The sequence below is a fragment of the Artibeus jamaicensis genome, unplaced genomic scaffold, assembly GCF_021234435.1.
Source record: "Artibeus jamaicensis isolate MK-2021 breed Jamaican fruit bat unplaced genomic scaffold, CSHL_Jam_final scaffold_1689, whole genome shotgun sequence".
In the NCBI taxonomy this organism is placed as follows: Eukaryota; Metazoa; Chordata; class Mammalia; order Chiroptera; family Phyllostomidae; genus Artibeus; species Artibeus jamaicensis.
The window spans coordinates 15,450,474-15,467,534 of NW_026522029.1; the positions used below are offsets into that span (position 1 = coordinate 15,450,474).

Sequence of the window (17,061 nt, forward strand, 5' to 3'; positions counted from 1 at the left end):
GCCCGGGTTTGGTGAAGGTCATGCCGAGTCGGTGCTGCCGGTTTCTCCGTAACTCGGGCATCAGTCAGTTCGATCCTTGTTAGCGAAACACCCCGAAAATTCTTCTGCTTGGGTCGCGGTGGCTTCCCCAGACTCCAGGTGTCGCTCGTTCAGTGACCATCAGTTCACGAATGATGAAAATGTGTTACCAGAAACAATCACGGAAGGTTTGAAGATCCCTTCGTCGCTCCTGGAAACCAGGGCCCAGGGCTGTGGCCGTGAGTGGCGGAAGGAGACCACGGGAGTGTGGCCTGCAAAGGCCGGTAAGAAACGCGGGTCTCTCAGAGTGCAGACCAGCAAACACGCTTCAAGAGGAAACACCTCAAAGGTTTTTCAGAGCATCTGCTCAGGTGGGTGAGCCAGGCAATTTGATAAACTGCATCTTTGGGAAAAGCGTGGCTGGCTACTTAAGACACAATCTCTGTTGCCCGGTCGGCCTGCTATTGGGTCTCCCCCTGGTCCGGGAGGAAATACTCAGTCAGCAGCAGGATAGCTGAGACTCCTGAGTCCAGGTGAGAGTCCCAGACTAGAAATAAAACTTTGGGATTTATCAGCATAAGTAGGTGGTGAAACTGATGTGACCACCAAGGACGCAAACGCAATGCACCGTGTACACTGTCATGTCCAAGGAGGGGGAAGAATGCAAATTGTCATGAAAAAGGGCTGAATTCCCATTGTCCACATCCCTGAAATCGTGTCTTACCTCTAGCCGCTGCAACAAAAACCCCACAGGCTGGTTGGCTTACAGCAACAAACGTTGTTTTCTACAGCCCTGGAGACGTCCCAGCCTTGGGACGTCCAGGCTCAAGTTGAGACAGAATCACACAGAGTGAGCGTCTGGTGAGGACCCAGTTTCTGGTTCAGAGACCGCGGTCCTCTCCCTGCGCCCTCTTAAGGCACAGGAAAGGGGACAAAGAGCTTTCTGTGGTCCCTTCTGTAAAGGGCATTAATGGCACTAACTCTCACTAATCTTTTATAAAGAGCTCCGTCCTCGTGGGCTAATCAGCTCCCGAGGGCCCCCATTCCTAACACACGAGAGGTTAGGATTTCAGAACAGAAATCTTGGGGCTACAAGCGCTCAGCCTGATATTCTGGATCCCTGCTGAGGAAGAGGGAAACCACGCCAGTCTCTGCTCCGATTGCCCGGGTTCCGCCTGCTCTGAGGCCCCTTTCTGCTCCTCGTGACCTCATCCAGTCTCGCCACCTTTACGTTCTGTGTTCCGTGAGATCGTTCATGTTTCACAGGAGAACGCCGTGGCCTGGCTGTCAGCCCTGGGCCAGCTTGCAGTCCCCAGAAAGCTATGGTGTGGATGCCTGTGTGCATTTTCTACCCCGAACCCCAGGTCCTCCGCACCCCCAGGCCCCCGGAGTGCTGCTGTGACAGGTTCTCCTAGAACTCCTTCCAGCTCCACAGCCTGACTCAGTCAGCCTGGCAGTGTTTCTGCAGAACGTCTGAGATGATGCAGCCGAGACAGGCCAGGCGGCGTGCTGTTTGTCCGAAACGAGGATTTCACGAGTGCTGGGACCAGGGAGGCTCTGACAGTTTGCACAAGGGGTGCCAGGTGGAACTAAAACGAACTTGCTGCTATCAGCAAGGCCACCAACCGAAGGAGCCGCGATGACCATAACAGAAGCGAGTCTCCCTGTTGTCACCACCTCCCCTGCACTCAGGAGCCTGCATCTGCATGCCTGTGTACAATCACTCTGTCCCGTTTGCCCACCGATGCACCCAATGTCAACAGCTGGGCCAGGCACATTTCAGGAGCTCAATAACCGTCTCTCGAAGGGACACAAGCTGAGGGTGGCATGAAATGACCCTTGTCCCAACCAGGCCCATGTTTGCTCCTCTGAACACCCAGATGCAGCTGTGAGCTCTCACGGTCAGTTCACAAGAAGCCACGTGAGGCACTGTTATCTTTCCCCAACGTATCTTGGGGGACAGTCTATGAGGTGAGAAGTAGGAATCAAAAACTAGGAGGGACACTGGGCGAGGCCATCATATTGAGGCTAAAACCAGCCCTTTACTGAAAGAATATGAAAAAGAACCCAGTGGTGGAGTCATCTGTCAATGCCTCTGTAGATGAGAATAAGCTGTTTCTGATTAGCCAGCTTCCAGTGAACACGCCCCTTCTTCTCCAGGTGAATTCTCCCCTCCGATGTGCCTTGGAAACACGTAAGTGGGCCAGGGACAACCTTGCTTAAAATCTTTCTGTAGCTACAATGACTGGCTAAGCCAAACCCACATGTCCAAGTCTAGCAGGAGAGGTCTAACCTACCTGCGTCACCTGCTGCCACCTGCCTGGAGATCTCTGTGCGAAAGAGTACGTACCGACCCACTTTGCTCTCGTATTGGGGGCCACATTTGAAGTAATTGCCAAAATAACCCATAGCTTTAAAATACAAAATGCCTATCTGCATTTATTAAGATGAAAAAAAGTGCCGATCTTGAACTGTGAGGATTATGCATTTAAAGCAAATAAATCAGGAGCATTGGAAAAATACAATTAAAGGTAGGTTAGATTTTTAGCACATCCAAGTCCCTGAAGTGACTCTCCAGTGAAATTCTAATTATTCCCCCTGAGGTGCTGAGGTGCTACGGCTCTGGCGACTCTGGACGTTTGCACTTACGATCCAGCCAACTCAACCGTAGTCACTGGTCACCCACAGACCAGGACTGAGCCCTGTGAGGAGCACAGGAGACACGTGGGACATAATCACATGTATGTTCTATAGTGTAGGTGATGCATGTACAACAAAGAAGACATGGATAATTTTAACCAATCGGACAACGTTGAGAGCAATTAGATATTGATATAAACACAAACGCCAGAATATTGAACCTTTTAGGGCTATATCACAATAGTTCCCACTGCGCACAGTTATTTCAAATTCTTTGCTGCACTAATAAAATTCACAATGAAGCTACTGCATTATACATACATTTTAAAGAAAGTCTATTGACAGACAAGACCTCTTTAAAAAATCTCCATGTTACAGCTCTCAAGATGCCAACGTGAGTGGCTCTGAAAAGAACCTTTTTATTTGACAGAGGCTGAAGCACACTACTTGGAGCTGGTGTACTTGGTGACGGCCTTGGTGCCCTCGGACACCGCGTGCTTGGCCAGCTCCCCAGGCAGCAGCAGGCGCACGGCCGTCACAGAGCGCTTGTTTAATGCGCGACCATTAAATTCGTTCACGAAGGAGTTCATGATGCCCATGGCCTTGGACGAGATGCCCGTGTCCGGGTGCACTTGCTTGAGCACCTTGTACACGTACACCGAGTAGCTCTCCTTGCGGCTGCGCTTGCGCTTCTTGCCGTCCTTCTTCTGCACCTTGGTCACGGCCTTCTTGGAGCCCTTCTTCGGGGCGGGCGCGGACTTGGCCGGCTCGGGCATAGTATAGAATTACAAGGGCAGAAAACGTGGGAGATGGACAGAAACAGAATAATAATAACAAAAAATCCTGAGTATGCAAGGTCTCCCATATCTAAACTCTGATTGGACCAAAACTGGCCAATATATTAAGAGAATATATGTTAGGTGTTCCTAAACTCCTTTTCTATTGGATGAAAAGAAACGCTTTCAAGGAATCCTATAAATGAGAACAAATGTAAGAAATATTTTTTATTCTATTGGTTAGGCTCTTAGAGTTGTTCCAGTTTTTAATTTTAAGAGATATCTTCACACCGCAGTTTTTAATTTTGAAAGTAACTGGAAACCTTCCCGCTGGGGGGCGAAAACCCGGGAGGAAGATCCTGTCCCCTCGCAGGCTGCCGCCGCGCACCCCCCGCGGGCTTTGTCATGGACTGTGCGGGACACCCGCGTCTCTCCGGCCCGAAGCTGGGCCATCGCAGCGTTTTAAATAAACGTTCACCGAAGACTCTGGGTCGCTGCCATCTTTTCAAGGTTCCTTATTTCAAATGCTTTCTTATCAGTTCCCTCAGGGCGGCGGAGCTGACATTTTAAATGCGTCAAAACCGAAGGGCAGAGTCAAATTGCCATTTTGAGCTAAACTCGAAATAGAGGCTCCAGGGGCTCCAGGAAATAACTCCGCATAGGCCCCGGTGCGACAGTGAACCAGGGACTTGCTTAAAATAGCGCGAAATGGCGCTCGCAAGAGGCTCGGACGGTGGGTTTTTAAATCGGGGAAAGGGCGGTAATGAGACCTGGATGAAAACGGGTTAACGGTGCGCAAAAGGGCGGGAGATTTAAAAATAAATAAATAAAGCACTTTGTCTTTTGAACACATTTTTTTCTCCAAACAGGAGAAAAAGCTCAAGAATATTAAATGTTTCTGTGGGCCATCCCTGTGGGTGGGGAGGGCGGAGGCTTCACTGATGAAACAAATAACTAAGAAAATGACTTTACTTAAGGTACTTGTCTGCTAATTCAAATGAACCAATCAGAGACTCGCCGAACAGATAGAGCCACCCTCACAGCATCGGAGCGCTTCCGGAATTCAGCGCTGAAGAGGAATCGCCAGCAATCCAATCAGAGTAATTCTGTTCCTGCATAAATACCGGGGCAAGCGGTCTGTTCCAGTGCACTAGCGTTACAGGCAAGTCATGGCCCGGACCAAGCAGACGGCGCGCAAGTCCACCGGCGGGAAGGCCCCACGCAAGCAGCTGGCCACCAAGGCGGCCCGCAAGAGCGCACCGGCCACAGGCGGCGTCAAGAAGCCGCACCGCTACCGGCCCGGAACCGTGGCCCTGCGCGAGATCCGCCGCTACCAGAAGTCCACCGAGCTGCTGATCCGCAAGCTGCCCTTCCAGCGCCTGGTGCGCGAGATCGCGCAGGACTTCAAGACCGACCTGCGCTTCCAGAGCTCGGCCGTCATGGCGCTGCAGGAGGCGTGCGAGGCCTACCTGGTGGGCCTGTTCGAGGACACCAACCTGTGCGCCATCCACGCCAAGCGCGTCACCATCATGCCCAAGGACATCCAGCTGGCGCGCCGCATCCGCGGGGAGCGGGCGTAAACTATCTCATCACCGAATGGTGACCTTGAACCCAAAGGCTCTTTTCAGAGCCACCTACACTACACTTTGAGGAGCTGGTAGCAAGTAAGTTGGGTCTGCTCCCTAATCCAAGAGATGGGGGGTGGGGTCCGTAGTGGCAGCGGCAGCTACAGGGGAGTGGAGCTGTGGCCGCCCAACTCCCCCGTCCTCCCCAGTGCACCCTGTTGTCCCTGAGGCACCGTGTCCTGCATGAGACAGATGGGCCAGCACTACTGCGCGAAATGATGCCGAGTCTGGGAGCGAGTTACACCCCAGTTCTAGCCAGCAATTCAGAACTGCTGCAGCAAATTTTTGCAAGGTCATTGTTCAGAATGTCCCCACCCCGCTTGAAAAACATGATACAGTCACTAACTGGTACCCCAGGTCTCGCGCAGATAAAACTGAATGACTCCCTATTTGCTGGAATCCTCAACCATTGAGAAGGCAGCTTCCCACTTTCTTCCAAATGCAAATTTTGTGAGATTCTCAGGCAATGCAGGAATTTTGAATTTAGTGAGGTTCTTACGGAAATGGGAGCGGCTAGCCTGGGGCGACTGGTACACAATGGATGCCCTTTAGCTAATATCTCTACACTTGAGTGAAACCCAGTCCATTGTGGGAATCAGGAACTTGGCCCTCCCGGCCGTTTATTCAACAAAATTGCAGACTCGCTGGAAGGAGCCTGAAGCTACAGAACCCAGAATTCAGGTTCAGAAACACCCAGAGCAGCTCAGGGAAATGTAGAGCGACACAATGATTTCTACCTAAGTGTAGAAAAGGTAGCAGGCTCCCGGTCACCATTTCAGCATGAATTTACCTTCTTTGAGACATCATTTTATTTTTATTTTTTAAAAAGATTTAATTTATTTATCTGTAGAGGGGAAGGGAAGGAGAGAGGGAGAGAAACATCAATGTGTGGTTGTCTTCGTGCGTCCCCTGCTGGGAACTGGCCTGCAGGGAACCGGCCTGCAACCCGGTATGTGCCCTGACTGGGATTCGAACTGCGATTGTGTGCTTCGCAGGCCTGAGCTCAATCCACTGAGCTACACCAGCCAGGGCAAGACATCATTTTAAGGTGGAATTCAGGAAAACAAAGTGGGGTGGTGAAAGGAACAACGTAACTGTGCTTAAAAGTTAATAACAGCTTTATTTGTAATAGCCTTAAAGCAGAAACACCATAACAATTTTGTATCTTTTTACTGATGGTTGGTTACCCAAATACTGATACAGCTGTACAACTGGATCCTATTCAGAAATTAGATACACGGAACAACCTGGCTGGATCTCGAGGGTAAAATACTTAGTCAGTTCCAGTCTGGAAGGTCACATATCGGATGATCACATTTATGTGGCATTCTCACTGTAACGGAACCAGACATGGATACCGGAAGAGCGTCTGCCCAGGGACAGGGAAAAGTGGGTGGATGTGACTGGGGGGGGGGGGGGGGGGGGGAGTCCGTGTCTGCATCACAGCAGTGGTCACAAGTGCGGTGGCACAGAGCCATCTGCTCACAGGCCCAGATGACACCCTATAAAACTGGTGAGAGTACCTACGCCTGGAGTCTAGTGGACGGTATTTTGCAGAAATAAAGCTGAATAACTTTCTATTTTCTGGAATCCTCAATCATTGAGAAGGCAATGAAAATGTCTGGTTTTCAGATTATAATATCATTGTATAGGATATCACCGTGAAGGAAAACTGGGTTCATGGACTCTGTTGGAAACTAATGAAGGAGGGAAAAAAAAAGCTGTATCAGTTGTCTGGCCATTCCTTCTTTGTATTGCTTAGAATTCTTAACAAATTCAGGTTTTTGTGTTCGTTGTTTCTATAAACAGCAGGAAGTTTTGGACTTTCTTCTGGCTGTTGCAGGTGGCACAAGCATTTGCCTGAGGTGTGTTTCATTTATGTTGATACAGGATTTTCACAGGTCGCTGCCTCGACCTCAACAGTGAATTGTGTTTCAAGGTCTGATGTTTGTAATCTCGTTTTCTGGTGGGTTCTTGGCTGAGTTGATCCACAGCATTTGGACACTGTGCTCGGTGCATCCTAGGTGGACAGTGGCACGGGCCAGAAGCTGCTGCCCAAGATGGCACCGCTGGTGGTGAGAGTTCCGGGCCCCGAACCCGTATTTAATGCCTGGTGTCAGTGCCATTTCAACCCCTCCCGGAAACAAAAACTTGATCAGTAAGCCTGGAATTTTTCTGGTCAAGCACCAGTAAAGTGGTTCTGTTCAGTTCATCTTTCTACACCACAGCTTTCTGAGTTGTAAAATGAGCCTTTTAACTGTACCAATGCAAACACTTAAAATGAAACCATCATAAATGTGCTTTGTAAACTGTCAGGGGAAACAAAGAGGTTGTACAGTCATCGTGATCATGCTTTTGAATGTCTAATTCCCCCCGTAGTTCTCTTGCTCCTCATCACTCCTATCAAAACCCTAAGTCTCATTCGAGGCCCTCATGGCTGTCCTCCCATTTTTCCTACTCAGTGCAATCTCTTTTTTTCAAAAAGGATTCTTCCCACATTCCCCCATTTACCCAGGTCTTCTTTCTCAATTTAGCCACTCCCATAAAAGGAGGGAGAAATTATGGGATGCAGCTGTGACTGGGAAAATTGCACTCTTGGTTAGAAGGACACTCACAAGGTTACAGGTTACATTCATTTTTTAAAACTAAGTGTAAGTAGTGGAATTTAAGCAATTATCATCCAATCTCGGGTGCTGTGGACAGAATAAAGTGAAGGGACATTCCAACCACAAGGTCCTTGGTGTCCCTTGGCAATGTGCTGGGGGGGAGGGGGCCCTGCTTAGCATGAGGCCTGTAGCTACCTTCTCAAAAGGATGTGTTTAAATACTTAATGCGTAGAGGATAAGAATGTTAGCAAGGTTAGAATATGAGTGTATTTAAGTTCCCAATAATGTGTCTCATTAATAACATCAAATAACAAGGAGCAGCAGCAAGGAATGAGGACCGGGGTGAAGGACTCACAAGGAGCATAAACTTTACGCAGTAACTGCAAAGCGATACAAACCCGTCACGGACCGGCCTTGCTAGAGAAGGCGCAGCCTGCAGAATCCACGGGCTCGTGGTCTGTACACCAAATTGACAGCAAGGCCAATCCGCCGCCCAGGCTTACTGCCCCAGATGGCCTGTAGAGCTCAGAATTTTGTCAAGATTTGCCAGTAAAATTAAGTGGGCTTCCCTGATTAAAAATAAAAATAAAAATAAAACCTCAGTCCCAGAGATGAAGTGGAAACAGTGGGGTAGCAAGTGAACCCTTCTCCCCAGGGCCGATACTGTGCGGCTCCCTAGGCCCTCCGCACAGTCTGGGGAGGAAATCTGGCAGAGGGCCAATGACCAACCCTCAGAGGAGGGAGGTTACACCGTCACTGCCGCTCTCAGCCTCAACCTCAGTTACCCGCAGAACAATCAACGTGCATACTCGCCCCAAAGCGAGCTCTGGTGACCTCAAGGAAACAAAAATCCAAGTGTGTGTTGTTTTTTTTTTATCCAAGTTTTTCAATGGCTTCATGGGAGACAGACTTGCTGTCTCTGCCTCTAATCCGTACCCTCCCTGTACGTACCCCTGGTACGTGATCGGGACTGCGTTCTGATTAGCGCTCCGTAACCTCTGCGAGCCAATGGGACAGGGAAGGTTAGGAACCCCCCAGAGAACTGGAGAACTCTCCTCAGATTGGCCTATGTATAATAATTACACTTTTTCTCCCCTAAAGCGTCTGCGCGCGGGAAGCAGGGCGGCAAGACGCGCCACCAGCCGCTGGCCGGCCACCCTCAACGACCAGGAGCTCCGTGTGCTCCCGGCCGGAGTGGCCCTCGCAGGAGCGCGGGGTTCAGCCGCACTGCTGCCCAGGACCGAGTGCCCCAAGGCCAGGGCAAAGTGGAGGTTAGACCACTGTCCCTGCACCAGAAGACAAAGACGTTCACTTCCTACGAGGACAGTGTCCATGATCTTTTAGGATATTTGAACCGCACGCGCGCCCCTCTCCATCCCCCCATTCGGCCCCGAATTTAACCAGTAACCATAAGAAAACACACGCACGCATACAATATATATATCTAGTTAAGCTCTTTTTCCTGAAATTCGTGGGTGGCTCTGAAAAGAGCCTTTTGAGATTTTCACAGCAGGACCTGCCTCTGAAGTTTACTTTTTCTTAGGTGCCGCCTTCTTCGCCTTTGTAGCCTTGGGTTTCGCGGCTTTAGGCTTCGCCGCCTTGGGCTTAGAGGCCTTGGCCTTGGCTGGACTCTTGGCCGCCTTCTTGGGTTTCGCTGCCTTCACCTTTTTCGGGCTCTTGGTCACTTTCTTGGCCCCTGCAGCCGCCGCCGGCTTCTTCGCCTTCTTCGGGGTCTTCTTGGCGCTCTTCTTGGGGGTGGCGGACCCCGCGGCCTTCTTGGGTTTCTTGGCCGCCCCAGCAGCCTTCTTGGGCTTGGCCGCGCCCGCCTTCTTGGCCTTGGGCTTGGCCTCGCCGGAGGCCGCCTTCTTGTTGAGCTTGAAGGAGCCCGAGGCGCCGGTGCCCTTGGTCTGCACCAGGGTGCCCTTGCTCACCAGGCTCTTGAGGCCCAGCTTGATGCGGCTGTTGTTCTTCTCCACGTCGTAGCCCGCGGCCGCCAGCGCCTTCTTGAGCGCGGCCAGCGACACGCCGCTGCGCTCCTTGGAGGCGGCCACGGCCTTGGTGATGAGCTCGGACACGGGCGGCCCGGACGCCTGGCGCTTGGCGGCGCCGGCGCCAGTTTTCTTCGCCTTCTTCTTAACAGGTGTTTTCTCCGCAGTGGCGGGAGCGGCAGGAGCAACTGGTGCAGTCTCCGACATTTTTTCCTGTTTTGCCTACAAAGACAAAAAAAGACTTAAACTGTCAGAGCGGCGTGCCCGAGCGCGGGCGGCGGGGGTTTATATAGCGAGTCTCTGGGAGGTGATTGGCTGCCGGCTCCGCGCGCCGCGCTGCCCAGAGCGCTCCTGCGCTCTGCCGGGTGGCTGTGTTTTCTGCCCCTCAAAAAAGAAGAAAAATGTAAGAAATCTGAGCACGAAATAATTAGGGAGTTGGGGGAAACGGATCCCAGAGTCTCCAGGCTGCCTCCCTGCCCTCTTCGCCTCGCCTCCTGTCTCAGCCGGCCCCCAGAAAGTGTCCTGGTTCCCCCAACTCTCTTTGAAACTTCTGTCAAACGGAGACAACTTGCAGATTTTTCTTAAAAATGCTTTTTCTCTCTGTTTTCTTTGCAAATATTTTCTCCAGGACATAGTTCTACACATTCTTTTCTTCGCAACTTTATGTAAATAAAGTCATGTCTACTCAAATATAAAAGGAAAGCCGGGTTTTTCGTGAGAGCAATAGCACAGCACGAGCTATTTGCCCCGAGCAGTGTGAATTGGCGGTGGGGGAGAGAATTCTGCAGGGGTGAAGGACAACTATTTTAGAAAAGGTGTTTTATCTCCGAGTGTCTGAGTGACCAATGTGTAAACTGGGTTTGATCCCAGCGTTTTCGGTGATTTGAACATTATAGGAAGGGTGAGGACAAGGCGGCTTCGCGCCTTTTTTGAATACCCAGTCCGAACCGGTCACCAGTCTTCTCTGAAAAAGCACTCTGGTCTGTTTCACAGACCCACTGTGGGCATTGGAGCGCGGCCACCCTCTCCACACAGAAGAGTCACAAAGCAACAGAATAGCAGTATATTTACCAGCTGTGAGCTGAAGCAGCCTGGGAGACCATGTGTTCTTTATCCCCTCTCCTTAAAATGGTCAATGAGTTAATGACAGACAGCCTACCCATCAGCGTTTTTCTCTAATATTTAGCACTCTAATAGAGTGCTGTGCGTTATTTTCTCTGTTTCGAGATGGTGTTTTAAAGATAGGTGTGATTTGACCTTCTTAACATTGAAAGTAGGGACACAAGGAAGTAGAAAGAAAAATTTCTCATTGAAATCACAGTCTGAATTTTCACAGTTCTCCCTGGGCTTTTTAATAACAAAATGTGAAGTAGACAGTCATGACCTAAATCCGTTAGCCGAGAGTGTCCTCTAAGAGGCCGAACCAACATTTCATCACGAGTGTGCTGGCTTTCCCAGTCCAACACAGCAGAGTGAACAGAATTCAGTAAATATTGATCAGTGAGCACAAGCTAATGTTATCCACCAAGTCAGCAGGTGCTGAAATTAAACCTCCTGTTGGTTCAATAAACAAGGAAAGTATTTGGAGTCCTGTGTTTCTTCTGATAAATACCCCTATTTCCAAAAATCTAGTTATTCTAGCCTGCATTTCTTGCAATTTGAGAGCTGTCTCCTGTAAAACCAAGATCAAAGGATCAACTTTAAAGGTGTCACAGTTCACTAATTTCGCATGGATCACTTGTCTTGTGTTTCAATCGTTCTTTGCTGGCAGGCCCTAACTGGAACCACGTCTCTGGGACTGGAGGCCACGTTGTACACCAAACGCAAATGCTGTGTGTGAAGAGGCTAGCTCGCAGGGTGGGGTCGTGCCGCTCCTTCTCCCCAGGCAGGCATCTCGTGGGTGTCTAGGGGAAGGAGATCTCACCCTCAGCAGCATCACTGGCAGCAGCAGTGATCACAAACGCTGTGTAGGCCTCTTTCCTTTTCAGCGGAAAGCCTAATGTGACCCAGCCCTAAAGATAAAATTCAAATTTTTTAAAGTTCACTATTTGGGTCAGCGTAAGAGTCATGCTCTCGGTTGCTGGCAAGTGCCGGAGGTGTTCTCTGCATGGCATATACTTGGTATACAACGGGCGAAAAGTGCCCTCCAGGGCAGACACCCCCGATTCCTCCCTGTGCAACTCCAACTGCCTCCTGGGGTTATTTAGGCCACACGTGGGGAGTAGACATTGGAACTAAGAACTATTTCTTTAACTGTTTGTAGTTAATCACTGTCCTTCCTGAAGGGAAGTAATTGAGATCAATGCTTTCACCGGAAGGGTTCTTCCCAGAAGTTCACAAGAGGAGGGGCCATGCCCGGGGCAGTTCCCGCTGCTGGGACCCAGGCTGGGAGTGTGTTTAGCACAGAGCAGGTTCCTGAAAGCTGGATTATGCTGCAGGCAACTGTAAACTTGAAAACTTCCCCCTTTTATTTTGGTAGCCACCAAGACAGCTGTGCTTTTACTTTTGAATCCTCCACCGGTATATATCTTAGGACACTGGATTTTCCACTGTGCTGAGATGGAAGAAATAGCAGAGACGAACTACAGACAAGTGATGGAGAACTCTCTCGGCGGTGGTGGCAACCCCCCTCTCGGCAGGGTGAACACCATTGTTCACCCTGACAGACACAGCCAGTGTCACTCTGTCTGTCACAGGGACTGTGCTGAAGCAAGTGGAAAAGGTTTAGGGGGGAAGGGACTGCACTGAATAAAGAATAAAATGGGCAAAGGAAACTTGAGGGCTGTATAGCAGACAGGGCTTTGTGTTCGAATGACACGTGTCCAAAAGGGCCCTGAGAAACCACATCTATTGTAATTTCTTTTCAGATGGTGTCACCGGAGGACGCTCTCCCACTTGAAACTTCCCTCCGAGCACTGCTACACCTTATTAATTTTGTTTTCTAAAAAGGGCACTACTCTCAAACTTGCAATTTTCTTCTTACACATCTCTCTCTGTCTCACTATGTGTAATGCCTGGTGCACCCAGAAGTTGGCTGATTTCTACTGCACCTCAAGCAAAGCCCAGTCTTCACCTCATCACAGGTTCCCCGCACCCCGCTGTCCACAGTCGGCATTAGCAGTTCTCTGGAAGGGATGCTCTGTTTCAGTCCAGCCCAGTGGAACCCAGTGTGCTGGCAACGGTCTGCAGCTGGGCTGTCAGAGACCCTGCGTGTGGCTAACTGCAGACACTAATGTCCTATGTTATCTAAGTGTAATTGATTTAAATTGAAAGGAGCACCCGTAACTGATGGCTCGTGCAGGACAGCAGAGCTTTGTAACAGCTCTTCCCACACTTGCACACACCAGCCACCCACTGGGGGTCTTTTTGAAAATGCCACTTCACTGGATTTGGGGTTGTCCCTGAAATTGTGAGTCAGACAGGATCCCAGGTGATGCGGTCACACAGCAGCCCCACCCATCACTCCCAGGCAGAACCAGGAGCCTGTGGAGCTGACTCAGGCTGACCTCACCCAGACTTGACTTTTCTCTTCCCTGCACTTGACCGTTTCTTTAAAAGAACGTGCACACTGGCGTACTCTCCCTCCCAGGAGCACACCCATGCCTGTCTTCCCTGGCAGGTGTGTGCATCTCCTAAACACTGAGGGTTCCCATGAGACTTCAAGCAGAGGAGCAATGGGCAGGGGCAGCTCTGCCCAGCCTAACCCCCTGAACTTGTCTCCAGGGCCCCCTTTTCTCTGACAGTCAGAGCCAGTTTCAGCCCCACCTACACTCTTTCCTGTTGCCTCTTCTATTCCAAGTCCTTCATTGTTTCACTATCCCTAACTTTATTCAACATGCTCTCAAAATTTAAAGAAAAGGAAAATAACAAAAAAAAGTCATTGTAAATTCGGTATTTGTACACCATTCTAGGCATAGAGTTGACCCTGAATCATTGAACCAATCAATTGGTCAATTGATTGATGATATTTGTTTGAGCTTTCTCAAAAAGGTCAGCCTGGGCGATCCCAGTATCTAAATCTGCTGAAGTCTGGGTCTCAGTCTCTGTGGGGAGGAAATGGTTCCTCCCCTGACTGCATCTAAAATCCTGGAGCGGGATTTTAACAAGTCACCTTTGCAGTAGATAGAAGGTGCTCCATGTGGATGTGTGGAAAGGGGCCGAATGTTGGCATTTGTCTCTTAAATCAACCCATCACCTGTACACATCACATGTGTACAGAACATCCAGGTGCTCTTTTTAGTTGGACAGTATTCCACAGCGTTTATTCATGTTATTTTTAATTCTGTTACTTTGCAAACTTTTATTCACCATGACATACCTTCAGTTCTTTATAGGCATAAATCAGTTTTAAGTGGTAAGGTCATGGAAATCCAGAATCATAGGCCTCAGTTCTCCCCAACAGCACCGCAGAGTAGGACTAGGACAATTCTCCAAGCCTGGGATTCCTCATTCTTACAGTGCAAAAAAAAAAAAAAAATGCTTTATAAATCTGGGAGCAAAAAGTGAAAACTCAATTACCATCGGTTCCCCTTCTAAAGCTCCTTCTCAGTGTGCTGAAAACAACGCGTATCATTCTGCTCTGCAAATGAGAAGTCCCCACGACCCGCCGAATTCTCTAAGTATTGCTAAGTTGTAAAAATCAATACTTTATATTTTTAAGGAATCTTTGCATTTAAAACTAATTTTATTCTGGAATCTCTCCCTTTCGTGGACAAGTGTTGCATTATCGCTTCCTTATTATAAATGGTCATAGTGTTTGGGACACGGGTGCGGTACCAATTATCACAACAACGCACAGGCCCGGGACCAGAGCACACACACACAGCCACTCCGGCCTCCAGCAACGACACAGGAAACAGTCCAATGCCGGCGCCAGTCCCGCCCCCCTGCGCGTCCCGTTTCCGGAAACGCAGGCGAAAGTCTTATATAAGCGGCTGCAGCGGCCGCTGCAGGAGAAGACAGTGAGCTTCAACTTCTCTTCACTATGTCTGGTCGTGGCAAAGGCGGGAAGGGTCTTGGCAAAGGCGGCGCCAAGCGCCACCGCAAGGTGCTGCGCGACAACATCCAGGGCATCACCAAGCCCGCCATCCGCCGCCTGGCCCGCCGCGGCGGCGTCAAGCGCATCTCCGGCCTCATCTACGAGGAGACCCGCGGGGTGCTCAAGGTCTTCCTGGAGAACGTGATCCGGGACGCCGTCACCTACACGGAGCACGCCAAGCGCAAGACGGTCACGGCCATGGACGTGGTCTACGCGCTCAAGCGGCAGGGTCGCACCCTCTACGGCTTCGGCGGCTGAGCGTCCCCACCGCCCTCGCCCTGCGGCCCCGGTTTCTCCACAAAAGGCCCTTCTCAGGGCCACCCACTTGACCACACGAAGGGCTGTTAGTAACCACCAGACCTGAAGGTAGTGCGTGTCTCTTTGTGTCGGTGTTCTGTTGGGATTCTAACTTTTAACAAGAACGTGACTCCTTGCAAAGTCGGGCGCGCTCGCGTCTGGTGCCATTTTCCAGTCTGCGGCCGCGGGCTAAGATGGCGGCTCTCAGACGAGCCCAAAGGACAAAGGGAATTGCGGGGGCGGGGGAGGCGCGGTGCCCTCAGGCGTTCGGGAACGCCCGGGTTTGCTGCCCCCTGGAGCAAGTTGCCTTTGGAATGGCGGCCGTTGTCCAACTGAACTGTTACTAATTGGTTTCATTGTATTCGGGGACCTTAAGATTCACTTTCCCAGAAGGCTGCGCGGACCTGCCACTCGGTGTCCTGTAGGGGGCGCCCGGCCTTCGCGGGAACCCCCTGCAGGAAACCCTGGGAGAGCCGTGCACAGTTAGGCGGGTAAAAGCAAAAATCAGGCCTGGAAGGGTCTTCATTTTTCTCTTTCTCAGGACATTCCTGATGACGTGGAACTCGTCATCGCTCATCTTACTGCTTTATTTTTTAAATTGTAAATGATTTAAACCCTCCTTCGTGTGTTCTGTCCACCGACGGCCTTCCCACCGGTGACCGGGCCTTCATCCTTTGCTCTCCGTTTCCCGGCAGGCAGAAGAGGCGGTGTTTAGACCGAGTCCTGATCTCCCTGCACCTGTGTTCTAAACCCTTCCCTTACCTGTGCCATTTAAACCCCCAGTAAAACACACCCAGTCCACCTGTTCAGCGTCTGAGGATGGTTATTTATGGAAGGGCCTTCCACTCTCAATAACTTACTTGGTTGGACAATAAATTAGCTGGTCATCCAACTCTAGCCATGATCACATCGCAACTTAAATTTTTAAAATCTGGGTCCTTTCCTTCCATGCAGCGTGGAACAGAAGTAGGGTTACAGTTCTGAGTATGTGAAACTTTTTTGTGTTACTTATTAACTACTGTATTATTTTCCATACAAACAAGTAAACCTCCTTTTACCCCACCCTGCATATAACTATATTTGAGTGTCTCTACACTTGGCCTAACAACCCCATCAATTACTAGATAGATCCTTTTCATTTTACCAAATTTTCAAGGCTTGAATACTCAAGTCACTATGATTATATGATTTCTGTCCCAATCACTCACTAGCAAATATACTTGCCAAGGTTAACAGTGACTTAACTTCCAAATGCAAAATTATACTAAGGATTTAATCTCTGCTACATCTGGCCCGGTGTATTAAGTACTCCTGCCTTCACGATATCCGCACAAGGTTGTATGGTACCTTTCTTCCTGACCCAGATAGTCTGTCCTCCCTGATTCTTCTCAGTTGGCTTTTTTGGGCCCCTTGCCTCTGTTTCCGATTCTCCTCAGTGAGCTGTGTCCTGAGGGCCCCTCCCTTCATTTTGTAGGACCCCCTTGTCACAGTGTGCTGAAAATGGTGAGGTATCATCCAGACACCCAGAAAAGCACCGAGCGTCCTGCAAGGTGGCAGAATATGCCACTTTAACATCAGGATTATTTGGAGTTACAGCGGGACTAAAGACGGTGCAAAAGCCGGGCTCTGGCCCCACCTTTCCTTTCGGAGGGAAGATGACCATCCCCTGTGGGATGTGCCTTCTCTGAACCGGGAAGAAAAGGGGTTCCTGTGATCAGAGATGGAGAGTTGAGGCCGAGAGGGATCTGTACCCACAGACCTTGTTAAATAAGCCTTACCTTGCTTCAGTCCGCCCATATATTGTAGTTCCTATTTGACAATTCCTACTCTGTATAGCCTAGGATATAAGGCCTAATCACTTCTGGGCTCTTCACTTTCCTGCGAAGACTGCCCTATACATATAGAAATAGTAAATGAAATTTGTATGCTCTTCTCCTGTTAATCCATCTTGCGCACATTTAATTCTCAGGCCCAGCGGCACATCCTTAAAGAGCAGAGGAAAGCTCTGCCTTCCAGCGCCACGGTCAGGTTCCTGTAGCGGCCCCACATTCCCGCCAGGTCCCTACCTGCCTG

The 17,061-nt window shown here is 50.1% G+C and overlaps 3 protein-coding genes across 7 annotated transcripts; 1 reads left to right on the forward strand and 2 right to left on the reverse strand.

Annotated features, from left to right (window-relative positions):
- Positions 1 to 3,053: 3,053 nt before the first annotated feature.
- Positions 3,054 to 3,512, reverse strand: LOC119054931 (histone H2B type 2-F-like). Its single transcript, XM_037152985.2, has one exon. The coding sequence runs from the start codon at positions 3,432 to 3,434 to the stop codon at positions 3,102 to 3,104; it is 333 nt and encodes a 110-aa protein (XP_037008880.2). The 5' UTR covers positions 3,435 to 3,512; the 3' UTR covers positions 3,054 to 3,101.
- Positions 3,513 to 4,507: 995 nt separating this feature from the next.
- LOC119054939 (histone H3.1-like) lies at positions 4,508 to 15,789 on the forward strand. 5 transcript variants are annotated; one of them, XR_008389844.1, is made up of 2 exons: positions 4,508 to 5,098; positions 12,521 to 12,738. XR_008389844.1 is itself a non-coding variant. In XM_037152994.2 (2 exons), the coding sequence occupies exons 1-2, from the start codon at positions 4,604 to 4,606 to the stop codon at positions 14,947 to 14,949; spliced, it is 663 nt and encodes a 220-aa protein (XP_037008889.2). In that variant the 5' UTR covers positions 4,518 to 4,603; the 3' UTR covers positions 14,950 to 15,789. The 5 variants fall into 5 exon arrangements, 1 of the variants encoding a protein (XP_037008889.2); XM_037152994.2 differs by lacking the exon at positions 12,521 to 12,738 and adding an exon at positions 14,616 to 15,789 and having other exon boundaries at positions 4,518 to 4,932; XR_008389847.1 differs by lacking the exons at positions 4,508 to 5,098; positions 12,521 to 12,738 and adding exons at positions 14,581 to 15,060; positions 15,684 to 15,789.
- Positions 9,105 to 9,909, reverse strand: LOC119054915 (histone H1.3). Its single transcript, XM_037152970.2, has one exon. It carries the CDS (start codon positions 9,858 to 9,860, stop codon positions 9,195 to 9,197), a length of 666 nt encoding a protein of 221 aa, XP_037008865.2. The 5' UTR covers positions 9,861 to 9,909; the 3' UTR covers positions 9,105 to 9,194.
- Positions 15,790 to 17,061: the final 1,272 nt, after the last annotated feature.

Bases quoted from the DNA above. Each gene is read 5' to 3' on its own strand.
- LOC119054939 (XM_037152994.2), top strand. From the start codon at position 4,604: ATGGCCCGGACCAAGCAGACGGCGCGCAAGTCCACCGGCGGGAAGGCC. The intron at 4,933-14,615 runs GTGCGCCATCCA...AGGAGAAGACAG, and splicing joins CTGTTCGAGGACACCAACCT to TGAGCTTCAACTTCTCTTCA.
- LOC119054915 (XM_037152970.2), bottom strand. From the start codon at position 9,860: ATGTCGGAGACTGCACCAGTTGCTCCTGCCGCTCCCGCCACTGCGGAG.
- LOC119054931 (XM_037152985.2), bottom strand. From the start codon at position 3,434: ATGCCCGAGCCGGCCAAGTCCGCGCCCGCCCCGAAGAAGGGCTCCAAG.